The sequence below is a fragment of the Notechis scutatus genome, chromosome 2 (assembly GCF_049901735.1).
Source record: "Notechis scutatus isolate UNSWTSFEM ecotype Mainland chromosome 2, rNotScu1.2, whole genome shotgun sequence".
Classification (NCBI taxonomy): Eukaryota; Metazoa; Chordata; class Lepidosauria; order Squamata; family Elapidae; genus Notechis; species Notechis scutatus.
In genome coordinates this window covers 241756842-241782801 of record NC_142010.1, presented here as the reverse complement: position 1 = coordinate 241782801, position 25960 = coordinate 241756842, and the positions used below count along the sequence as shown (strand labels likewise).

General features: G+C 37.1%; 1 protein-coding gene across 1 annotated transcript in view; it reads right to left on the bottom strand.

The window, feature by feature from the left end:
• The window catches only part of SLC38A9 (solute carrier family 38 member 9), a 55580-nt gene extending 34396 nt beyond the window's left edge, over positions 1-21184 (bottom strand). The window contains exons 1-9 of the mRNA XM_026670490.2: positions 20997-21184; positions 16981-17079; positions 14667-14799; positions 8501-8633; positions 6553-6674; positions 6354-6417; positions 6153-6246; positions 3179-3349; positions 300-359 (exon numbers count right to left, since the gene is read on the bottom strand). Of these exons, the coding sequence (XP_026526275.1) occupies positions 300-359; positions 3179-3349; positions 6153-6246; positions 6354-6417; positions 6553-6674; positions 8501-8633; positions 14667-14770 (748 nt within the window). The 5' untranslated portion in view covers positions 14771-14799; positions 16981-17079; positions 20997-21184. The remainder of the gene's footprint in view (positions 1-299; positions 360-3178; positions 3350-6152; positions 6247-6353; positions 6418-6552; positions 6675-8500; positions 8634-14666; positions 14800-16980; positions 17080-20996) is intronic.
• Positions 21185-25960: the final 4776 nt, after the last annotated feature.

Here is a 25960-nt window from a genome sequence, read left to right as displayed (position 1 = left end):
GAGAATATGAGTCAATGAAACACTGTGTGGTCTTCACTTGATATTTATCTGAAAGTAAGACAATATCATTTTATTGATTGATTGATTGTTCAGGGATTATTTACTAAGCTTATTCCTCTCCGTTTAGACTGTACCTATCAAGAACACAAATATGCAAGGCTTACAAATGATTCCCCACCCCAAAAGCCCCATAATGTTGAAAAGGGGTATAATTTATTGAGAATTTGTTGTTAAGGTAAACCAGACTCCAATATACTGGAACACTGCAATAGCAAGAAACATTTTTCCAGTTTGCTTACCTCTATTGCTTCCATTTGTACCAGGAACAATGTCTGTTACATTAATATCATTAATATAATCTGAAAAAAAAGGAAACTTACTTAAGGGCACAGAATAATATTCCAATTGTATTCCAAAAGAAATATGTTTTAGAACATGTACTAAAAACAATGTAACAAGATTAATGCAACTTCTGGGGAAAACTGGATTTCTTTTTCATGAAATGTCCAATTTTTAAATCCAGCTTCAGGAGAAAAACAAGATATATGTACAGAGAGTATGTTGAATCAACAGGTCCAAAAATGTATAAGAAAAGAGTTTATTACATCATATGTACGGTCTTGTAAAGTTATTCCGCATATCAGCTTCTACATTGGCCTATTTTTAAAAAATAATAGAAATCACACATTGAAACATAGAAAGTTGATATACTCTTATTGTTTGCAGTCAGACAGGTAGTAGCAAGATTCTGGAAAACAGGATGGTGGAAATGGTGGAAAATATACTGGAAAACTGGTTAAATGGAAATGTTAACCACTAAAACGCACCAACGTGCCTACCGTCCCTGTCCTATTTTTTCTTTTATTTTTCTTATATGTATCCATTTATTCATAACTATGTTTTTACTTATACCTATTATCTTGTAAGCAATTGACAAACCAAATAGAATAAAAATAAAATAAATAAAACAGAATATGATTTTTACTTCATTGGTTTCAACGTATGTGTAATAAAGCCATATGATTATCTTTAACCAATTCCAGACTTCTAGACAATCTAATTAAAGGTTGTAATTATTTTGTTTCTGCATATACTCCATGGCATTATTAATGCATATAAATAAAATAGGGAGTGAACTCATCTACAAGAAGGAAAAAATTTAGCCTCGTCTCTAGTCTACCTTTTCACACTGCGGCGCATATATTGCCATCTGGTGGCTAAATTGTTTAAACAAATTAATAAGAAAGTTATACTGTATTTTGAGAATCAGTCCCAAGTCCCTTCATTCAGCACCATCACAACTCAGAGTGGTTGCTGAATGAAAAATCACAACTCTGGAATACCCGCATTATAGAAACAATATCACTGAACAATTTTTATGTCATGTCAGCAAATTTCCATTGGCAATTTCACCATTTTAATCTTAAGAGGAATACATTGGGAGATTTTCAAATATATCGTGGTACATGTGGCAATATTTAAGTCAATTTAAGTGTACCTGTTGGGATGGGTAATGACTTTGTGTCATTACCCAAATACCCCCCATTTTTATCCAATTTTGGGTAATTATTCAGGTTTGGGAAGTACTGTATTAATAAAATAAAATTATCTACTTGGCAGCATTTATTTCTAATTATAATAGGCTTATTGCAACCAACTATTACTTGCTTCCAAGTAAATGTGTTTAAGGTCAGAAAACAATAGATATAATAAAAAAGTCAGGTATCTATCCACTTAAACCATAATTAAATATTTACAAAGCTCATAAAGTAGCTGTAAAATGAAAAATGTGCTTGGTTGCAAAGTATTTAAATCAGTACTAGGATATCAAGAAGCAAGGGGCTTTTCCTGGAATTGCTGTTAATTCATGCCACCACCGTGCACACAAAAATGCTGTTACTTCAGTTAATTTAACAGTTAGTTAAGAAATCGCTTGGTGTCAACTAAAAAATTCCTAAAGAAATGTATCCATACATTGGGCCTTCAGTTACAGGTAGTAACTTACAACAGATTGTTTAGTGACCCCTCGAAGTTATAATAGCAATGAAAAAAGTGACATGATCATTTTTCACGCTTATGATCACTGAAACATCCCCATGGTCACAATATTTACATTCAGATGCTTGACAACTGGCTCATATTTATGATGGTTGCAGTGTCCAGGGATCATGTGTCCATCTCTTACGATCTTCTGATGAACAAAGTCAATGGGGAAGCCAGATTCACTTAACAACCATGTTGCTAATTTAACAACTGCAGTGATTCCCTTAACAAATGTGGCAAAAAAGTCATAAATTGAGACAAACTCACTTAACAAATTTTTCACTTAGCAACATAAATTCTGGACTCTATTGTGGTCATAGGGCAAAGACTACCTTTATGTACTTAGGACAATTTGGAAAAAGAATCGTACATCTAGTTTTAGATCCAACCACCAACCTCATTTTTCAATGTTAAAGGACAAATTTTAGAAGCATGTCAAATGAAGGGCAGCAGTTTCTTAGAATCTATCAAATCTACTGTTCTCTCAACTTGGCACTGGAATGTGACAGTAGGGAAGAATTCTTGCTCTGAAGACTAATTTCTGTCACACTGGAGCCAGTGGTGGGATTCTTTTTTTTTTACTACCAGTTCTGTGGGCATGGCTTGGTGGGCATGGCAGGGGAAGGATACTGTAAAATCTCTAGTCAGAGGTGGGATTTGCCGGTTCTACTCAAAATTTCCACTACCAGTTCTCCAGAACTGGTCAGGACCTGCTGAATACCACCTCTGATTGGAGCTAATTGGAAGAAAATGGTGAAACCACAGCGTCCAAAAAATAAATAAATGAGCTGCTTCAGAATCCCTTCTATCATGGTTTTCTTCCCTTCATCATCTTTCTCCTTGGTCTCTTAAGCTCTATCTATAATTTAAAAATCTATTATTTTGATGACTTCATTTTTATGCACAAGGAAAGGTAACTGGCAAATATATATACTTATATTAGTAGAGATTTTTATCTTTTCTAAAATCCCTAAGAACATGTTCGCATTTATTTATTAAATTACATGATTTATTTAATATTTAGAGAAGATGAAGGTTTTTTTGAGCTAATGCAATTCCAGGTGCCCCCTTGTATCTATTAACAAGAAATACTCTGTCCCACATAAAAGCAATTAACAGAAAAATGTATACTTACTATAAATACACTTTCCAGTATTGAAAAGGAAATTAGTCATTAGCACCCAGTAAACCACCATGGCTCCAATAAGGGACACCAGTGAAAATAAAAGGCTGGACCACTGACCAAAAGAGCCAAAGTAATATTTACAAACATCTGGGAATTCCCAAGTTGAGGTATCTACTGAAGCTGAAAAGAAGAAAAACAAGATGCTGGTTTAATTTTGTGCTAATTATTTTAAGGTCTTCTCAAACGTATCTAAACATTCTAGATATCAATTTGAGTTAACGCTGGTATTACATACAGGCTTAAAACAAAAGGGACACTGTTATAATTATTTGTATAAAGTAAAGCACAAACTGAAATAAATAGATATTTCTTTTTTTTTTTTTTTTTTTAACAAGTTTTATTAAAAGTTTCAACAACAAACAAATCATTACATATTAAGTCTTTCCCTGTCTTTCTACAATAATTTCCCCAGTATTCTCATAAAAACACAAACAAACACAAACAAACATAAAAAAATCTTTTAGTAAAGTACCTTGGCCCCAGTTACCTCTCTTTGCATGGGCTAAAATAATAGCACATATCACTCTTCACATTTCTATCTTATTTAATCCATCTTAATTAAATCATTAAATTTGTACCTTTTGCCCATTCATTTATCTCTCTATCTCTTCTTATAATAAAAAAAAATTTCTCCTGAAATCACTAATCAGAGTATGATGCCTTTCTATCCTCCCCTAAGTTAGTAAAATTAACATTCAGCATAACAAATACCCAATTTGGTTCTGCTTGGTACATTCTATCCACCAAAAATGTTTAAATACATTGTATCCTCCTTTCCTTCGATATTTTATTACATTTTAAAAATCAATCATTATTAAAAACTTCAACATTTTAATTTCTTATTAAGTCTTAAACCATTCTAATTTACTATTTCAAATATAAATGTTACAATACCATCTTCTGTACCTTAGCAGAATCTTTCTTACAGAAAATTATATTTCATCCTTTGTCTCTAAAAAAATCCCTCTTCTCCCATCCAATTTTAAAGCTTTGAGGCTTTTCTCCGCCTTTCCCCTTTCTTTCTTCCCCACCAAATCTTCCTACCCCCTTCTTCTTCTAACCTCTACCTTGCTGGGATCCCTTCTCTGTTGTGTTCCCTTTTTCTCTTGTTTGTTATCATTATATTTACTTTGAATCATATTTTTCTCTTTCTCAAATGTTTTTTTAGATCTTAAGTCCTTCATTTTCCTTGCTCTCTTCCTTCCTTCTTCCTTAGATAAGTTTTGGGATTCAATGAAGATGGCGTCTTCGTCTCTTCCTTGTTGTTCTTCTTCCGTTTCCATCTGTTCCATTGTCTGTTGGTAATTGACCAGCGCCATTTCTAGAAATAGAAAAGCTTTTTCCATGCCATCTTTGCAGGTTGCTTTTGTTTGCTCATATTCATCCCTCAGGTCTTCAAAAAGGAAAGCCATTATAAATAAATCTTTTCTTTTCTTTATTCCTCTTTCTTCTTACACCAACCAAATATTCCGAGAGAAAGGCAAAACAATCCCAAAATCCACAATCCTCAATAAATCCAAGCAAGCCAAAATTCCCCCTTCCTCTTCCAGGGTGGTATCAAACAAATAAAAAAAAAAGAATCCAAGTCTATATTTTAAAGCCTTATTAAGATTGTATTTCTGTCCTCAAGTCTTCAAGGCATCTCCTCCAACAAGATCCAAATTTATATATTTTCTTTATCCTCTCCCTTCCGGCTTAATTCCGTCGGGAGGGAGAGTAAACTTTCCCTTCAGCACCTCAAAATAGCCGCTTTTTTTCTCTTGTGGAAGAAATCATCAGAAAACCATCTTTTCCAGGAATTAAATTAGATAAATCTCAAAGCCCTGGGTCGACCAAGAAGAACTTTTACTTTCAATAACTTTCTTTCTTCCTCCTGCGCATACTTGCCCGGCTGTCAACTTCTTTGTGGCGGCCATTACGGACCGCCGCTGCACCGTCCTGGTAACAGGGGTTCTGCCGGCCAGGAGGGGGTCTGCAACACCCCCAAACCCTTCCTCCGGATCCCCTTACCTTCAGCTACCCCTGCAGGGCAGCCTTGCTCGCACCCGTCCGGTCGGAGCCCCAAAACGGCTAGCGCGGCAGGGATCGCGCAGCTTCGCGAATCCCTACCGCCGCGGCTCGACAAACCGGAAACTCCCATAAATAGATATTTCTTATATATAATATGTGCTTGTGTGTGTGTGTATTTGCAGATTCATTTGTAGATTTGAGAGCCATTAAATAGTTGACTTGAGTGTGTGTGTGTGTATGCATATGTTTATTTATTTATTTAACATTTAGAGAAGCTGAAGTTTTTCTGAACTAATGCAATCCCAAGGGCCTCCTTGTATCTATTTATTAACTAGAAATATTCTGTCTCACTTGCAAGCAATTAAAAGAAAAATGTATACTTACTATAAATATACTTTCCGGTATTGAAAAGGAAATTAATCATCAGCACCCAGTAAGCCACAATGGCTCCAATAAGGGACACCGATGAAAATAAAAGGCTAGACCACCAAAATTTCAGCTTCTCTAAATGTTAAATAAATCATATAATATATAGGGACACCAGTCAACTATTTGATGGCTCTCAAATCTACAAATGTACATAAGTGACCAATTTAACATTTGGAGTTGTACATCCTGCCAAGTTTGAGATAGTCAAATTATATAATCTGATAAAATCAGATAGATTTAGGAGTTGCTCATTAAGAAGTTCAGGAACATTTCATTTATTATTGGAAGGCAAACTCTGTTCATTTCTACTTTCCTTTACATATATTACCTTAGGAAAACCCTGTGTATTCTAGAATATGTACAAGAGAAGATAGTCCTGTGATCATTAAAACTGCACATCATTGAGTCATGTTCTTAAGTGCACCAGCAGACCCACACATACTTTCATGAAACATATATATATTTATTAAAATGGTATACTTACGTATCATTGACCTGGACTTCACAATTCTGTAGCAACAATAAAGAGTCAATATGCCCATCAGTGGAATAATACAGATTCCAGTAGTAAATCCAGCCTGTTTGAAAATTAAACATTTAATTAAACTCTTACACAAATTGTGGCATGAATGCAAGATTTAGCCAGCAAAATTTGTCGTAACATAAAGACACATAATTGTGTTACCTGTTTTATGCCCCAGGGAATACTTAATATAGATGTACCCATCATTGTATTCCAGATCATGAATCTAAGTCAGGGGGAAAGACACAAAGAACAATCATAAGAAAACTTGCATTATACCTGAGGCCAATTCAAATATTTAGACTGTATTTCAAAATAAAATACTTTAGATAAATAAATGCAAGCAAAACACTTCACATACATTGTGACTATACTGGAATTTTTGCCAGAACCATCAGTAGATCCATCAATTTTGCAAGCAGTTCCCAAAGGACTATACACATAGATTTCTTCTGGAGCAGGAAGAACATGATCAGGGGCCACCTAACAAAAGAGAGGAGCCCATGGCATTAGTTCAGTCTAAATGACATTTCAGTAGCTTTTGCATTGCTTTGCTTCACAAGTCTAGATATGGGAAGTTTGGTTACAGTCATTCTGACAATTTTCAGACCTTGTGCAACTTCTTTTGACTTATATAAAGTACTCGATCCAGGTTCAGATTAAATGCTGCTTTCTTTCTTTTTGCTTTTATTTGATGCAGAAATTGGCCTGTTAATATTAACCCGAGGAACCATCTCACTCCAATGGGACTGGTCTGCCCCACTTGCGCAGGCAGAAGGGGGATGCTGCAAACCCTGTTGGCCAAGGAATTCTGCCTGGTAGGGCTCAGGAGAGAAGCCTTTACTGCTGTAGCTCCCACCCTCTGGAACATTTGAGCCTCAAGGTGAGATCGGTGGTGGGATTCAAGTTGTTTTACCACTGGTTCGGTGGGCGTGCTTTGCCTAACGCCGGCATGCAGCTTTCCCCATAACAGCTGAGACCTGCAGCGCCAATCAGCTGAGAGGATAAAGAGAGAAAAGCGCAGAGGTGACCGGTAGGGCGGATCCTGCACTTTTCTCTTCTTTTTCCTCTTAGCTGATTGTCAAGGATTTTTTTTCTTCCTCTCAGCTGATGGTTGCCTTTTTTTTACTACCAGTTCGGCTGAAGCGGTCGGAACTGGCAGCATACCACCACTCACCACTGGGTGAGATCACTCCTCCACATCCTCTTGGCTTTCAAAAAGTCCTTGAAACCTGGCCCTGCCAAATGGCCTGGTATCCAGAGGAGGGCATCTCATACTGGAGGACTTTAATGGACTGAGAGAAAGATTCTACTTTCACCCCATTTATATTTTGCTTCCTTCTTTAGCCATCATTGTTAATTTTACTGTTAATATTTATCATTTTGATATTTTATATTGTTGTTTTACCTTATTGTAAACCTCCTGGAGTCAACTGATGGTTGAGATGGGCAGCATATAAATTTAATAAATAAATTTAAGACTAAATATAAAAATGATTCAGTCCTGGCTCAGATTAAATACAGGTAGATCTCAATTTAAAACAGTTTGTTTAGTGACCAAAGTTACAACAGCATTGAAAAATGTGATTTATGACCATTTTGCATAGATATGACCTTTGCAGCATCCCCATGATCATGTGATCAAAGTTTAGATGCTTGGCAACTGAGTCATATTTACAACCTTTGCTGTGTCCCAGGATCATGTGATCAACTTTTGCGACCTTCTGACAAGCAAAGTCAATAGGGAAGCCAGATTCACTTAACAACCAGGTTAGGAACTTAACTGCAGTGATTCAATGCACTTAACAACTGTGACAAGAAAAGTTGTAAAAGGGGACAAAACTCACTTAACAACAGAAATGTTGGGATCAATTGTGGTCATAAATCAAGGAGTACTGGTACTTTTTCTTTTCTCTGATACAGAAATTGCTCTATTGATATTAACCAACTTTAAAAAGATTTGCTCTGCCTTGAAATCGGCTTCTCAGACATTGCTACTAATGAAATATGAAATTATTTGTGAAGTCACCTCTAGTAATTTTACGCAGAGAAATATGCAAATCCTCATACATCTACTTTATGTATAATCCAATTTTTGACAAGCATAATCAGATATTATATTTTTCTTTCCAATATATAACTTAATTTAAAAAAATAACAAGTTGAATGGACTACTCTCAGGTCAGAAAAATCAATCAGATTATGTCTGATAAGAGTATTCCTGGTAGAGATTAAGTAATTGAGAAAACACCCAAGGCTGCCATGGCTAATATAGTTTTTCTAGCTAATATAGTTCAACTTTCATTCACCAATGCTCTGTCAGAAGGTGAAGTGAGTCTATTGTAGTAGTGAATCCGCTTGTTCATTGCTGATGCTTCGTCTGTTACTCTCTGTGTATCATCGTTCACCCTAACAATGTTTGTTGGTTCTACGTGGAATGGCCTAAAAGAAAAACAAAAAGTTGAATACTGTTTAAGTCAGGATTAATAAGGGGTCAGTCTGTCACTGAAAATTGTAACAAAGAGTTCTAAAAATAATTTTTATACATTTATAACTTTACAATGACAAGCACATTAACTTACTAAAGTGCATTATATTTTTAAAAACAAGCATGCTCCCAGATACTTCAAACACATAAAGGTCCATAGAGAATTATTTTAGAAGATTCACGTGCTATTTATGTAAGCTTTCTCATATACAGTTGTCAGATAAGACAGACTGTCTTTTCTTCATGATCTTAAAACCCAATAGCCCCATTGCAAAATTTAATGAGGATCTCTGCAAAATGCATTACACTGTCAGGTTTACCACCATAGCAGTATCAACACAATACACCAAATTCCAAACTAGGCCAATGTTTCTCAACTGTGGCAATTTGAAGATGTGCAGACTTAAACTCCCAGAATGCTAAGAGATGACCACATATGTTCAAGCTGCCAGGATTGAGAAACACCTAATCAGGCAATCATATTTATAAATGGATTCCACGTGGTTAGAATACAAGTGTGAATCGGGTGGGATACCACAGTGTTAACTACCGGTTCGGGATTTACAAGGTTCGGTGATTTATGATGTGCTTCCCTGCGAGCTTGCGCGCCTGTAAATCCTGTAAATCGTCATCAGCACGCTGCGTGCAAAGAAGCAGCCTTTGACTCTTTTCCTGCTTTTTAAACTGCAGCTGTGCCTCGTTTGGCAGCTGAAGTTGAAAAATCAGGAAATAAAGATCAGGTAAGAACCTGGGTGGGCGGGTGGGCAAAAACATCAGCAAACATAGAACTGGTTCTATGTCTGCTGCTCTTCAGAGCTACTGGTTCTACAGAGGTGGACAGAACCAGTAGAAATCCACCCCTGGTGTGAATCCAGAAAATTCAGTTACTCAGGTCAGATAACTATGAGCAAATAAGTCATGCAAGCCAAGCTGAAGAGTAAATTAGACTCTCATATACTGTTATATTTTGGCAATCTAATTAAAAAGGAATAGCATTTTCAGTTGCTTTGAATTATTTGTGTGAATCTACACACCATCTATTATGACATAACAAGAGCAAAATAAAAATGACACTCTTATGTTGGCCACAGAAACATATAGTTCAGTGTCTCTGAGGTTGACCAAAATACCAATAAAGTTATCCCTGGAACCACAAATTATATACACTGCTCAAAAAAATAAAGGGAACACAAAAATAAGACATCCTAGATCTGAATGAATGAAATATTCTTATTAAATACTTTGCTCATTACATAGTTGAATGTGTTGACAACAAAATCACACAAAAATTATCAATGGAAATCAAATTTAGCAACCCATGGAGGTCTGGATTTGGAGTTACACGCAAAATTAAAGTGGAAAAAAACACTACAGGCTGATCCAACTTTGATGTAATGTCCCTAAAACACGTCAAAATGAGGCTCAGTAGTGTGTGTGGCCTCCACGTGCCTGTATGACCTCCCTACAACGCCTGGGCATGCTCCTGATGAGATGGCGGATGGTCTCCTGAGGGATCTCCTCCCACAGGACTAAAGCATCCGCCAACTCCTGAACAGTTTGTGGTGCAACGTGGCGTTGCTGGATGGAGTGAGACATGATGTCCCAGATGTGCTCAATTGGATTCAGGTCTGGGGAACGGGCGGGCCAGTCCATAGCATCAATGCCTTCGTCTTGCAGGAACTGCTGACACACTCCAGCCACATGAGGTCTAGCATTGTCGTGCATTAGGAGGAACCCAGGGCCAATTGCACCAGCATATGATCTCACGAGGGGTCTAAGGATCTCATCTCAATACCTAATGGCAGTCAGGCTACCTCTGGTGAGCACATGGAGGGCTGTGCGGCCCCCTAAAGAAATGCCACCCCACATCATTACTGACCACTGCCAAACCGGTCATGCTGGAGGATGTTGCAGGCAGAACGTTCTCCATGGCATCTCCAGACCCTGTCACGTCTGTCACATGTGCTCAGTGTGAACCTGTTTTCATCTGTGAAGAGCACAGGGCACCAGTGGCGAATTTGCCAATCTTGGTGTTTTCTGGCAAATGCCAAACGTCCTGCACGGTGTTGGGCTGTAAGCACCCCGCCCCCACCTGTGGACATCGGGCCATCATACCACTCTCATGGAGTCTGTTTCTGACCGTTTGAGCAGCCACATGAACATTTGTGGTCCACCGGAGGTCATTTCGCAAGGCTCTGGCAGTGCTCCTCCTGTCCCTCCTTGCACAAAGGCAGAGGTAGCGGTCCTGATGCTGGGTTGTTGCCCTCTTACAGCCTCCTCCACATCTCCTGATGTACTGGCCTGTCTCCTGGTAGCACCTCCATGCTCTGGACACTACACTGACAGACACAGCAAACCTTCTTGCCACAGCTTGCATTGATGTGCCATCCTGGATGAGCTGCACTACCTGAGCCACTTGTGTGGGCTGTAGACTCCGTCTCATGCTACCACTAGAGTGAAAACACCGCCAGCATTCAAAAGTGACCAAACCATCAGCCAGAAAGCATAGGAACTGAGAAGTGGTCTGTGGTCACCACCTGCAGAACCACTCCTTTATTGGGGATGTCTTGCTAACTGCCTATGTTTTCCACCTGTTGTCTATTCCATTTGCACAACAGCATGTGAAATTGATTGTCAATCAGTGTTGCTACCTAAGCGGACAGTTTGATTTCACAGAAGTGTGATTGACTTGGAGTTACATTGTGTTGTTTAAGTGTTCCCTTTATTTTTTTGAGCAGTGTACATAAATGGTCTATGTTTGAGGAAATGGAAGAATCTATGTTAGCATTTTGAACATGATGGATTAAATATCATTCCTGAAATATTTTCTTAAAATTCTTCCAATTTAAGATAATGCAAATTGTTTATCCCAAACAGCTTTATACAGTTTGCCACTGATCCCCATGGCACATCCTCTCCAAGTAGGGCTCATTTTACAAATGCAAGAACAATCATGCCTAAAATGATGTCAGCTGGGACACAGGTTTCCTAGAAGTTTGCCAACTCCAGCCTACTCTCAGGATCCCAGTGTTTCTCTTCTGTAACATTTTAGAGTTATTCACACCTGTGAATGTCTAACTTCATTAATCACAGCTGAAGCATAGAATGTCAAAGCCCTCCTGTGGTGCTTGGCTTGCAAAAATTGTGTTGTGCATTTGCAAATTATCCTCTGATGCTGTAGCAATGATTCAGGAAATACACATGTGCAAACTTGCACTTTATCTGGCTATACAATTACATTTTGGGGCTCCGCATGCCTTGGATTTCTGTAACTTCCTACTGCTAAAAGCTGAGTAAGTTTTTAGGAAACACATGTCTTCCTTGTGTCTGTAGAAAATAAGATGACTTTGAAACAAAAATATTTGTAATCAATTTCAGAGAGGATAGCTATAATGACTGCCTTAAACAATATTTTCATATAGAAAGTCTCTGGAAACTACAGTCTCAAGTCCTTAGACCCCATTTTGAGGAAGGCAGCAATTCTCTGGTTCTCCTGCCACAACCACTATGTTACGAAAAACTCATAAATCATGCTTTGGAAAGCTACAGTGGCTGGCTTCATTCAGCCCAAAGCAAACCTATCACATTGTGGTTTAGCATATTGCATGAAAGCTTAGTGGGATGTAAAATAGGACATCATCAAATTTAGGATAAGACCCAAAATTCCAGAGATCTATGGGTAGTATGATTGTTTTTGTTTGACCTTGAGCAATCTTTACATAGGTAGACTTACCTTCCTATTCATTCTAGAATAAGCCCTGTCAATGAATATATTTCTGCAGTGTTCACCTACTTTCTATTTGCTCTGCCCTTATGAAAATATAACAAACCAGTATAGTGTACTATAGAAAAATGTCAAAAAGTGCATATTTATGTAGAAACGTAATAACAATTCTCTTCCATTGTTAAAAAATTCTCCTTTCTATAACGATTACAAAAATATAGGCATGTTCTCCAATTTGACTGCCCAGACCTTTGTCTCCTACATCAAAAGCCCACCTTCAGCAGACTCCAGATATATATTCACACAACATGCTAAGCTATAGTTTCCTTAATAGCGTTTTTTATTAATTACAATGAACATTAACATAGGTTCATACCCTATGTTAAATATAAAGCCATGGTTTACTAAATAAATTGGCTGGATTCACATATTGTTTTAGTCCATAAGCAAGCAAATCATATCGTTTTACTGTGTTGCATAAATGTAAGTTGTGACATACAAATGTTTTAGCCCCTTGTGTTGTCACTTAATAGTTTTTATGCATTTAAAGACCTCCTATAAGGAATATGGTCTAAGGCAAACTCACGTTGTCATGGTGGCGTCAAGCTAAGGATAAATTGCCAAGTAGGCAAACAATCTAGGTTATTGCTAGGAGTTAAAAATGGCTTGATGGCACATAATCATAAGGAAGAAGAAAATTGGCAGCTCTAATAATTTTTCAAAATATAATTAGGGTTTCCATACATTTGTAGCGATGATATAAAATCATTAGATCAGGTATTATAACGATGAAGTTGTAAAATATAGTTCAGCTCTAGATATCTCAGATATTTAAGTGCAGGCACTAAACAAGATTTTTTTTTTTAAATCAAGTTTTTACTTTTTCTGATTTCCCATTCAATAATCACACTATTTTTTCATTTAATTAAGAATTATAGCATTTTTATTTATTCAATGTATATAGCTGCCCAACTCACATATATGACTCTAGGGAGCCAGAAATAAAATACATAATAAAAAAACACACAGCAGCTGGACATCATCAAACAATTATCAACATAGCCAGGGGATGATTATTTACAATTTAAGGCAACACACATAAGCCATGCTCCAATCAGTCATCCTTATTCAGTTCCACAGAACTACCTATATTTAAATATAGCTATTTAAAACAAAATCCTTTTTCTCAAACTAGGCTGCTCTTCTGAGGAATGCTGGCAGTGCAACACAAGTTGCACTCAATGCACAGGTGTCATTAAGCTATAATGTGGTTTGCTTGGTTTATGACTTACCTGTTTTATGAAGTAGCTATTGTTGTTAGTAAATTTTACAGGTCAATATTACATATAAACTCAGCTATTGGCTATGTCTGCACAATATACTAGGAAATTGTTACAACAGCAAAAAGCCATATTGTACTCACTTCCAGCATATTACTGTATTCTCCAATCAAGATGTTGGCTTACCATATTAATTGAACTCTACTTATTTCTTAGATTCATTTAATACACGTTATATCTTAGGTGCGGAGGGTACAGTATCTATGTTAAATGAGTTGAAGATAGTAGCTATTTGCTGTATCAATGACACAGAAAGCTCAGATTGCATTTAACTTCAATTAGAGATCACAGTCTCCCTTACAAACATAGTAAATGGGATTTATTTAACAAATTGTTTCTAAAACCCTGGCTCAGGTCGAACAGAGAACCCAGTCATTCACTGAGTATGCATAATACAATAGGCTAAAATATGGTTTGGCAATGTAATCCTAGAAAATTAGCCACTAAAAGACAAATAATACAAACCTAAATGTGGTTTGTTTGTGTGAAGTCAGACACTTAGGGCTAATTTAGTATCATCATACTGCTTAAAAGTTGGAAGCAACAATTAATGGTTGTATTGCATTTTGTATTCAGCAGATACTCAGATAAAACAGATGGTTGCGACCCTATACTGTATAAGGCAGGGGTGTCAAACTCACGTCATGGTGGCATTGTGTGACATATCGGAACTTTTCCCCTCTTTGTTAAACTGGGCGTGAGTGTGGCTAGTATGTGATGCAGCCCGCAGGCCGGGAGTTTGACAGTCCTGATATAAGGTATCACTGTACACTTAAATTAAGATATAATGAAGGAGCATAAAATAAAATATTAAAATGAAGATATTATATAACCAGATTTTTCTTTTAAAAGATGAATACTGCTAACACCCTCCCAACTATCCATATTACTATTGAAATCTATAATTAAACATTTCTTTTCACCTTTTGCTTTTCAGATCTTCTGGATTGAACTGAATATTAAGGACTCCAAGATCATTTTCATCACCTCCCACAGGAATTAGAAGAGGAGTAGCATCTTCCTCCATTAGAATGTTTTGCACTATGTTGTTATAACCTTAAAAATGAAATGGATATACTGTTAGAAGGGATTGTCTTTCCATTTCTATGAAGTTTCCTCATACCATGAAATAAAATTGTAGAATTAAATTTTCCCTGAAAACACACGTTTATGTGTGACTTTAATAGAAAGGGCTATTTCCCTAATTGTATACTCAGAAATGAGACATAACTTTTTACTGTAAGTTTTTTATAAATGCACCGTGTAGCTGAATTCTAGCACAGAGATAACTTTTAGCAGCTTTTTTTAAAAGATTAAGCTAGCTGGCTTCATAAATGTGCAAATAAAACATTGAGTGAGTTTGTGCAACCTATTAAGCCATAATGGCTGGATTCACAGCACTTATTAAAATTACCTAATTCACAAACCAGTCAACATGTGATTGGACAGAATCTGCAGCTGGTTCCAAAATGGCAAAGAATCTTGTATACAAGCTGCAGAGATACATTACAGAGAAATATAATTGAAAACCTCTGGTGCTGTTGGCTGTACAGGTAGTCCTCGACTTACAAACAGCTCATTTAGTGACTGTTCAAAGTTATGTCGGCACTGAAAAATGTGACTGATGACTGTTTTTCAGTTACGACCTTTGCAGCATGATCATGTGATCAAAATTCAGATGCTTGGCAAATGGTTCGTATTTATGACCATTGCTGTGTCCCATCCAAGGTCACCTTTTGTGGCCTTCAGACAAGTAAAGTCAATAGGGAAGCCAGATTCACTTAACAACCGGGTTACTAACTTATCAACTGCAGTGATTCGCTTAACAAGTGTGGAAAGAAATGTTGTAAAATGGGGAAAAATTCACTTAACAAATGTCTTACTTAACAACAGAAATTTGGGGCTCAATTGTGGTCGTAAGTCAAGGACTACCTGTATATGCATATTTATTATTGATATTGTAGAAGCCACTGATAACGTTGTTAGACTAACGGGGAAATGATTTAAAACAATATAGAAATGCATTCTTACATGAACTCTTGTTACTTTAAGCACTCAGTGGGACAAATGGGTCTCTATACTGCAGTTCAAGCAGTGGGAAATCAACCCTATTGCTTTTTAATGAGAAAACTGATGACTGATTTAGATAAGATTTTGACAGGTACTGATGAAAAAGTGATTAAAAAATTATATAATTATTTGTTGGAAATTAAATTGGAGGATGAACAAGTTAAAGAAACAATGATTGCTTGGGGGAAGAATTTTGGATATGGGATTGACTTAGAGAAATGGCAAAAGTTGTGGTCTCAAAATTATAAAATGATAATGTCAACAGCATATAAAGAAAATTTGTATAAGATGTTTTACAGGTGGCATTTCCCCAACAAGAATAGCAAGAATGTTCAAGAACAAATCTGAAAAGTGTTGGAAATGTCATCAGATTCCTGGTTCATATTACCATATGTGGTGGACTTGTGAGGAGGCCAGGAAATACTGGACTAGAATTCGCATATAGTTGGAAAAAATGACAAAGAAACATATAGATTTGAAGCCAGAGATTTTTTTATTGGGAATCTTACCTGATACATATAATAAAAACTTAAAGTATTTGATTGTAAATGTATTAACAGCGGCTAGGATTGTATTTGCTAAAAATTGGAAGAGTGAGAAAATACCATTAGAGGAAGAAATTATTAAGAAAATATTGGAATGTGCTGAAATGAGTAGATTGACATTTGAAATTAGAGAACAAGAAGATAAACAATTTTATGAAGTTTGGGATCTTTTTATCAATGGTTAGATAATACAATATAATAATAGAATAGTTAGAAATTTAGGAAATAACGAATATACATTTTTTTGGTCTTGATAACACTTTTAGAATATTTTATTAAGATAGATTTGGTATGATTTTATGATTTGTTATAAAATAAAGTAACTAAATTACAGTTATCTCGCTTAAGTATGAATTAGTAAAATTATAGTCAAATGATTGTTTAATAATGATATTAGGATATATAATTGTTGATCGATAATATGAGTTATTATGTAACATAATTATTATGATGACTATGAAATGGATGCACAAAAAGGAGTGGTAAACCAACCGATACACTGTCTGTAAATATATGAAGAATGATGATGTTTTTTATGTTATGTTTTATGTTTTTTGTGTTTTTGTTTGTCGTTAAAATCAATAAAAACTTTTATTAATAAAAAAGAAAACATTATACTTACTATTAAAAGAGTTGAAATATAAACAGCTTTTAAAAGAGAAGTGGCAGGCTACAAATGAACATTCACATTCCAGAACAGAAAGGACACAGCATATTTTAACTAGAATAAAAAAACAACAATACATAAATCGATTAAGTGAAGAGGCAAAAGCAAGTTTTAGGAATCAAAAAGTAACTATGAAAACTGGGGTTGACTCAATCACGGGAAAAATTACCCTGACTCTATTGAGCACTTTTTTAAACTAGAGAAATTATATACCTGTTTATACAAAAAAGGATAAATAGAATTTACTAGATCTAGGCTAGAGAAACCTAGTTAGCCACTAGAGTTGAAGTTTTCTATATCTTTGTGCTGCCACCTACTCTATAGGTCTTCTGAATGTTCACAAGTAAAATCTAGTAACTCTAGGAAAAATTACTGCTTGGTTCAACACTAATGTGTACACACAGTTTGAATTATAGAGGATCTTTTTGGTACAAAATTACATTTATAACTTCCTAAATCAGACATGCCAAACTGTTGGTCCTTCAAGGTAAGGAACGACACACAGCCATTATGTGAACTTATCTGTCCATTCAAGACTAAGATTAATGTATCAAGAAACAAATTTACATCTTACACTGCTGTTTCTTTCACATTCCCTAAAATGGACAGATGGATGTTCCGCTGCAAATTTGCTGGCTGAAAGGGACTGGCTGATGGATATACAACTTTTAAACACAGGGATATTTTTTTCATCCTTATTGCAACACACAAGCATGGAGAGGTATGTCAGAAAAAAAGATTCCTTGAAACTTGGGATCATACTGATGGACAGCAAAGAAAATCTGGTTTTCTGTTCCACATATTAAAACAGGTTGGGGGTTGTTTTTACATAAAGTTTCAACTTTTGCTTGAGGCACATTTAAGCATGATGATTCCAGAATTTTGAGTCTCTGTTATTTAAATCAACTTTAAATGATTGAAGCCATCTGAAGAAATTCTCCTTTCAATTATCCAATCCTTTTTTGCCTTGGACCTTTGTGTGCAAAGTTCCAGTATGTACTGCTGGAAACTCTAAAAATCCTAAGAAAAGCTAAGAAAGGTTTATATATTTGCCATTCTGTACTGAAATGCTGGTCTCATCTCAGACCCGGTTTTGTATAATGTTCCCTCCAGGGGTACGCTTCTAAATCCATATTTCTCAAACTTGACGACTGTAAGATGTGTGAACTTTAACCCCCAGAATTCCCCAGCCAGCCATGGGGATGGGAATTGAAAGTCCACACCTTAAAGTTGCCAAGTTTGAGAAACACCATTCTAAATCACTTTACTTCAACTCATCTGAAAGCCTAGGCTTCCTTCTGTCCAAACTGCAGACACGTCATACAGTAGCGTGGCATCACTGCAATGGTGCTGTGGCTTACAATACAATACATTCACACTCAAGTAATGTTTTCTCTCAAAACAACGTCTTGGTATCACTGCACTAGTGAGTATAATTCAATTCCTCTCAATATGGATGGAAAGGTTGGGTTCAGAGACCCATCACCTGGGATTTGGTCCAGTTGGAACATTTTTACATTTATCTATGCAGACATGCATGTCACCACAGTTCTTCACTGACATGAAGTCACTTCTAAATCAGAATGCTCCCTCTTGCTATCATCTGATGGATCAAGCCTGATCAATGATCAGAAAGAACTGAAAAATCACTGGCCTCAACACTTGTCCAATTTACTCAATAGACTGTCCACAATTTATCATGATGTCACACAGGGGATTCCTCAGCTGCCAGTCTTAGATGCCCTAGAGGCCTAGACCTAACTTTCTTTACTGAAGAGATCAGGAAAGCAATCTAACAGAAGAGCTCAAATAAAGCAACAAGACATGATCTACCAAGCCCAAAACCCAAATACCGTGCAGGCATTCCAAGACATGTTGGAGGACTTTTGGAGATGATTTATGATTTCCCTGAAACTCTCACTGTAATTGTCTATAAAATAAGGGAAGCAAATCAGTCTGCAGAAATCTCAGAGATATCTTATTATCCATATCCACTCTGCTATCCATCGGAGGTAAGATCTTTGCTGGCATTCTCCTGAACAGACTTGCCATTGTGTCAGAAAGGAATGTCCCAGGGGCAGAGTGTGGCTTTCATCCAGAATGGAGTACAGCAGACATGTTATCTATTGTGAGGCAAGTCCAGAAGAAGTACATTAAGCAGAACAAACCTCTTTACTCTGTCTTTGTTGCCTGACAAAGGCATTTGACCCTGTAGACAGGGAGGCTGGATTATCCTGAGACATTATGGATGCCAATGGAAAGTAGTGAAGTTGATCCCATTATTACATGTCAGAATGATAGGGCACGTTCTTTACAAAACAGAATTATGTGCTAACCCCAATCCTGACTGGGTGGTTCTCTTTTTGGTCTTTGCTGGTGAATGGCATGAACAAGTGTCTCCCCTATCATTCAAGAAATCTTCTTTGCGGATGACTGTGAACTCTCGTGCACAAACATAGCAATCTACAGTTGCTACTGAACAAATTTCCAGATGCTGATATGCTCTTACGCCTGATATCAGCCTAAATAACACTGAAGTACTAAATACCAAACTTGTAAAACCAAAGGTCACTATTAACAACAGCCCAGCTGACTAATGTAAACAACTTCAAATACTTGGAAATCATTATCTCAAACAATGGGTCTTTGAACAAAGAAATTGACTCCAGGATCAGCCAGGCAGCCAGGCATTGCATACTAGAGTGCTCAACCAACACATATGTATCTCACAAAGCTAAAAGTCTACAAAGTTTTGGTACTTTTTCCTTCCTATATCCATATAGGAGGAAAGGGATAATCAAAACAATTGGAGAAATTTCACATGCACACTCTCTGCTCCATCCTTGCCTTTTGTTGGCAGGACGGTGTCTCCAACCTGGAAGTTTTGGATCATGTGGAGCCACCAACATTGAGTCCTTGAATAACAGAACTCAGATGAGACATGTGGGACATGCCATCGGAATGGATGACTACCATATGTCCCACCAGTTGCTCTATAGCAGGGGTGTCAAACTCGCATCCCATGGGCCAGATGCGTCACACGCTGGCCACACCCACCCCGGGTTTAGCGAAGGGGGGGAAAGTTGTGATATGTCTCGTGACAGCAATGTGTCATCACAAGCTTGGCACTCCTGCTCTATAATGTGCTAGAATCTGGGAACAGATCTAGAGTTTGATCACACAAGAGCTACAAAGATGCTGTGAAAGAAACCCTATCCCACTGTGACTCCAGCTGAAGGATCTAGAAACTGCAGCAGCTGACAGAACACTTGAGGAGCCTTGAGCTGTGAAGCCTTCAGTGGTTTTGAAAACAGGCATTGTCAAAACCTGAAAACTGAGTAGCATAATAGAATAACCGACAGTTACTACAACAATGGACTTACAGTGCCCCCATTGTGCTGGAGTCTGTACTTCTAGACTGGGACTGCACAGCAATCTCCGTGTCCAGAGATGGACAACACCAGGTCTCATTTGAACTCGGACTACCATATCATCTAGTAAAAGCACATTTACTAGCACATCTCCTTCTCCTCCTCCTCCTCCTCCAGAACATGTACCATTGAGGGACTATCACTGTCAACTAAACTAGCAGCAACCAATTATGTGCCCTCAAGTCGTTTTCAATTCTAGAGACCACACAGATTTTCTTCATGAAAACTAGCGTCCAATAACCAAATTATGCTATCTTTAATACTACTACTGAGCACAATTCAACACAAATATTCCTAAAGAATCACTTATTCTCAATCGGAGAATTAAGCACAGAGCAAACCAATTCTTGTAGTCACCGGTCATTTTAAAAGCTCTTAATTTGGGGCTATAATCCTAGCTATGCTGTTCAATATTCTTTTTTATGCAAAGATGTGTTCGAAATCAATTTTATCGGACGGTACGACGGAGTGATACCCAGAACATCGAATCACATCGATCCAATGCAGACCATCTGGAAGTGTATATGCATTTTTTTTTACCGAGTCTGGAGCTTGATTGTCGCGTCGTTCCGGCATCTCCCAGTCAAACACAAAAACAGGAAGAGCTACTGCTATTGTAATGGGTCGCACGCTCAGTCTCCGGCCTTATATTAGCACTTTCGGCACGGAGCTTAACAAATCCTCCACGATTCCCACGGAAAACATGGGACTTTACCTTAGAGATAAAAAAAATAGAGTTACTCACTCTACCTCTATGGAGTTAAGCGGCTAGCCGTAGAGATAGAAATAATAGACAACCCATGCCATTTTCTCTTTTACATAGTTAAATGAAGGAATTCAGGGTGTATTGCGTAAGAGTTAATGGAGCATTAGGCGTCTGCTGAGTTAACTTTAAAGAGAGTTTTAACAGGATGCCAGACACTGACCTGATGGTATAGAATAAAATCCCAATTGCCGTTTCTCAACGGTAGTTTTCACCAACATAGCAAAAAATTTAACATATCGGTAATTACATTTCTTTTATTACTCTTTCCAACAGGTTAAGAACGTTACAGAGAAATCATGTAAGGAAGTCGGGACCATCAGGGCAGAGCAGAATTAAAGTAGATTTCGTGTACATAGAAAAGCCGGCAAAAGAAAGATCAAACTTGATAACGGGTTTGGTTTAGCCGGGACCACAGACCAAAAAAAAAAAAAAAAAAAAAAACCCTCTCCATCCCGTGGAAGAGAGAATTGGGCAGTGAATTACAACTTTGACCCAACGTTTACAGTCCCCTCCCCCTTCTAACTGGATCAAGAGTTTTTAAATTGGAAAGAATTCCAGAAGTCATGCTTGGTATGCTTTCCCTGATTTTATCATGACTAATAATTCCAATCCTGTTGTTTGACAAAAGGGAAAATAAACATTTCCTTCTGTCATTAATCAGCATGGAGTACTGGATACTCAGTTTATAATGCATACAGCCTATGTAACTTTGTGTAATTGGTTTCATAATAGAATCGCAATACTATTTTTTTTCCCATGGCTAGATGCTAGACAAGCAATCAGGCTTAACTTATCTCTTCATCCTGCTTGCAAACCTTCAGTGGAGCATTTGATTGATCATTGTTTAAGATAAACACCAAGAGTTAGGTGATCAAATATGTCAATTAATGCACTATTAGAACTGCTAAGTTTCAAAATAATAAGACAAATGCATTAAGTTTCCAAATTGTTTTATTCAGAAACATTAGAATTCCCCAGAAAAACCTGATGGTGAAAATCAAATTTAGTCTGCATCACAAAAGACTTGGAAAATCCTATTGCACCCAGTAAAATTAATGTCTGACAAGATTTATGAAATTATAGTGCAAGACATCAAGATATCTCTTAATAATAAAATCTATAGTAACCTAGTTGTATGTTTACTGTTGCCAAGACAGTGCTGCCTAAAGTTGAAAAGGCACTTTATTCTGCCAGTGTTGTTCTGAGTCTGACTTTCTTACAAGCCTGCTAGAGACTAGAAAGGCTTCAGTCGTGTTCTCCTTCCCAAATCTTCTAGACTATGTGAAGGCAAGTCACATTGGGATTCTGGGAGGGGATAATATAAAGAATGTTATGGTCCATTACACTGCCCACTGTAAATGTCTACCTGCTACCCTATCCTCTGCAGCAGCTAGTCCACAACAAATCAGGCTACTGTTTTATTCTGCATTTGCCATCATCCCACCTCCATGGATCACACATTACAAATAATCCATGCAGTGGATAGGAACAAGAATGAGTGCAAAGTAGAGTTATTAACAAACCTACAGTAAGACCATCATTATCCATAAATTAGAGGTGATGCCTGTTTTCCTAACCAGCAATTGGGGAATGGCAACACAGGGAAGAGGGGCAACTTGACACGTAGGTTCGGATACTAGTCACTTGCCTACTGATTCCTACTGAGGCAGAATTGAGATTGGCTCTTAGGACAGACTTGATTTGCTTTGCAGACTGAAAGTACATTAAAGTGGCAGGCTGGATGCGCTCTGGGAAGAGAGAAAGGACATTACAAAATGTAGTGGATGTATAGCAAGGAGGAAGAAGTATTATATTTACTAAAAAGCTGTCCCTCAACATTAAGGTAGGATTTTCCTCTTCCTCACAGGTAAATGTAGTATGAGAACTGAACCACCATTCTCTTGGGGATTGGTGCCATTTCCATTCCTTTTGAAATTAAGCTGTGTTTATGAATTTGTCAGCCTTCTTCTGCCTGACTCAATCCTAGCTGATGGAGAAAGCCATAACCATATATATCAGGGCTGTCAAATTCACAGCTGGATGCATCACACACTGGCCATGCCCATGCAGAGTTTAGCGAAGGGGGGAAAAAGTCACAATACGTCATGTAATGATGCTGTGACGATGCAAGTTTGACACCCCCGATATATATCCAGGCAACTACTGATAAAACATTTTGAAAAGATACTGCCCAGGAATGCATTTGTTCTTTTCTTCACAGCATGGCACCTTGTTTGTATATCTGCAGACTACAGGTAGTCCTCAGCTTATGACCACAATTGAGCCCAAAATTTATGTTGCTAAGAGAGAAATTTGTTAAGTGAGTTTAGCCCCATTAGGTGACCAGTTAAGTGAATCACTGCAGTTAAGTTAGTAGCACAGCTGTTAAGTGGATCTGGCTTCCCGACTGACTGCTTGTCAGGTCATAAAAGGTGATCACATGATCCCAGGACACTGCAAAGGTCATAAATATGAGTCAATTGCCAAGGGTCTGAATTTTGATCACGTGACAATGAGGCTGCTGCAATGGTCATAAATGTGAAAAATGGTCATTGGTCACTTTTTTCAGTGATGTTGTAACTTTGAACAGTCAGTGTTGTACAGTCAAGTACTATTGTAAGTTAAGGACTATCTGTACTAAATTCTTCTAATCTAGACTATAACTTGACGCAGACATACCTAAGCAGCTACTAGCAGTTTTTTTCTTCTTCTTGCCCAACTAAGGATTTTTAGGAAATTGAACCACAAATCGACTGGTGAGAATATTGCCTCAATCTGTACTTCTTGATGTTTTTCTCATGACCAGTTTAGCTGACTTAGGGGTTCAATCACAATGTTTCATTTGATCAAAGATGCATTTATTCTTCACTTGACTACATATATTTGAGAAGAGAGGGATCCATTAAAACAACTATTTATAATATAGTAACCTCCCAATCTCCAGGTATAACATTATTTATTAAATTTATATGCTGCTTTTCTTGCTACCAAGAGACTCTTATTCACCTATTTAAATTCAGTTAGACACCAGGCTAAGGCTCTAAAAAGAGTAAATGTGAAAAGGAAACTTATTGGAAACAAATTATTTGTATTGTTATGGCAATATTCTGAAAATAACAGAACAGATAATGTTTGCTGTCAATGTCACAGAACTTGACAATTTTTGAAAATTATAACGATGAAATTAAATGTTGAATTTGCTTTTAAACTGCCATTTTTTCTATAGATTTAGTAAAACATTTCTATAAAGTATACTAATTTTGTACATGGAAAATTAAATTGTAAGAGTATGAAGTTAAAATGATTTCATAATAGTATTTGAAAAAACAAACATGTAGAATTTAATATGGAAACCAGTTTTGGATTAAAGGTCCACTTATGTGTACCACACCCATTGTTCATCACTTCCCAAGAAGTCTATTATAGCACTGAGAATGAAAAAAAGAAATTCCGCAAAACAAAAAGTTAAAGGTCAGCCTTTTGTTTTAAACCTTTATAATTTGACGTACAATCCACTCATCCTTAAGTCAACTGGAGACCAATTTACACTGGCGTGAAATTTGGTGTCTTCCTCATTGATCCTTATTTTGCTATTCTTTCAAGTCACTTAATTACCACCCCAAATAATGGTAATCATGTAATCAAGTCGAATACTCTGAAGAATTGTCGAACTCTGAAGATGATCTATGCGTCCTTAAAATTAGAAATCTCTTTATATGGCACCTCTGTGAATTAAACACATATTTCATTGGGGTTAGAGGTAAATAAAAAATTAATATACATTTTAATAACATTTAGGAAAAATATATTTAAAAGCTTAAGTTTAAAAGTTAGTAACATAAAAGAAAATCAAAATTCAAATCTTTTTTTAATGAGAAGGATGAAGTTACTTAGTTTTGCATAATGTCTGAAATAGTTACACTTGTTTTGGATCAGGTTTTGTCCTTTATACTTATAGGAGCAAGTATAGAAAATCCTGAATTTGTAGTTGGTTTGTCCAGGTAATACTTCAGGCTTTTCTTCTCACTTTTGCTTAGACAAGTCACATACTAACTTGCTCAGGTACAGCAGGACCAAATTTTGATAGGATCCATAATTGCTGAGACTCTCTCAGAGAATGTGATGCGAGTTTTCCCAGTAGCTTTGCTTGTTCAAGATAACAGCTTATGAAGCAGAGTCGGTCATGACTGGATTCTGGCTTAACCTGTACAAGTATTGGCTTGTCCTGGCAGAATGGGAAAAAGCATGTGCAGCAATCTACCTTTGCATACACAAAGCTTTCTTCTCCACTTCTGCACATAAGTGACCCATATCTAGATGTGTGTTTAGTTCAGAAATGAAACCAAAACATGTGTGTCCAGTAATAAACCCTCCCCTATAAGACCAAAGGTGTAAGAAAGGAACACATATGTTCTAAGCAAAAGTGTTTCAAAGAAAGGGGGGAAAAAACCCCTAAGGCCATTGAGATAGTCTGCCCATTTTCTGTCTCCTACAATCCTTCCCTCAGATGTACAATATTGTTTTAAGTGCAATACAATACATCCTCCTGGTTGATCTTCCCTTTTGCCCTGGGGAAAGGGACACATGAGGTGGCCATTAGATATATTAGGACTGAAGCCAGGATCCCGGGCATGGCTATGGGGAAGTAGGGAGAACACTGCAGTGGAAAGATTAGTGAGTGGGCAAGCTGGCACTCTGCTCTAGGGGATCATGAGGCACGCCAGTCTTGTCCTTGTCA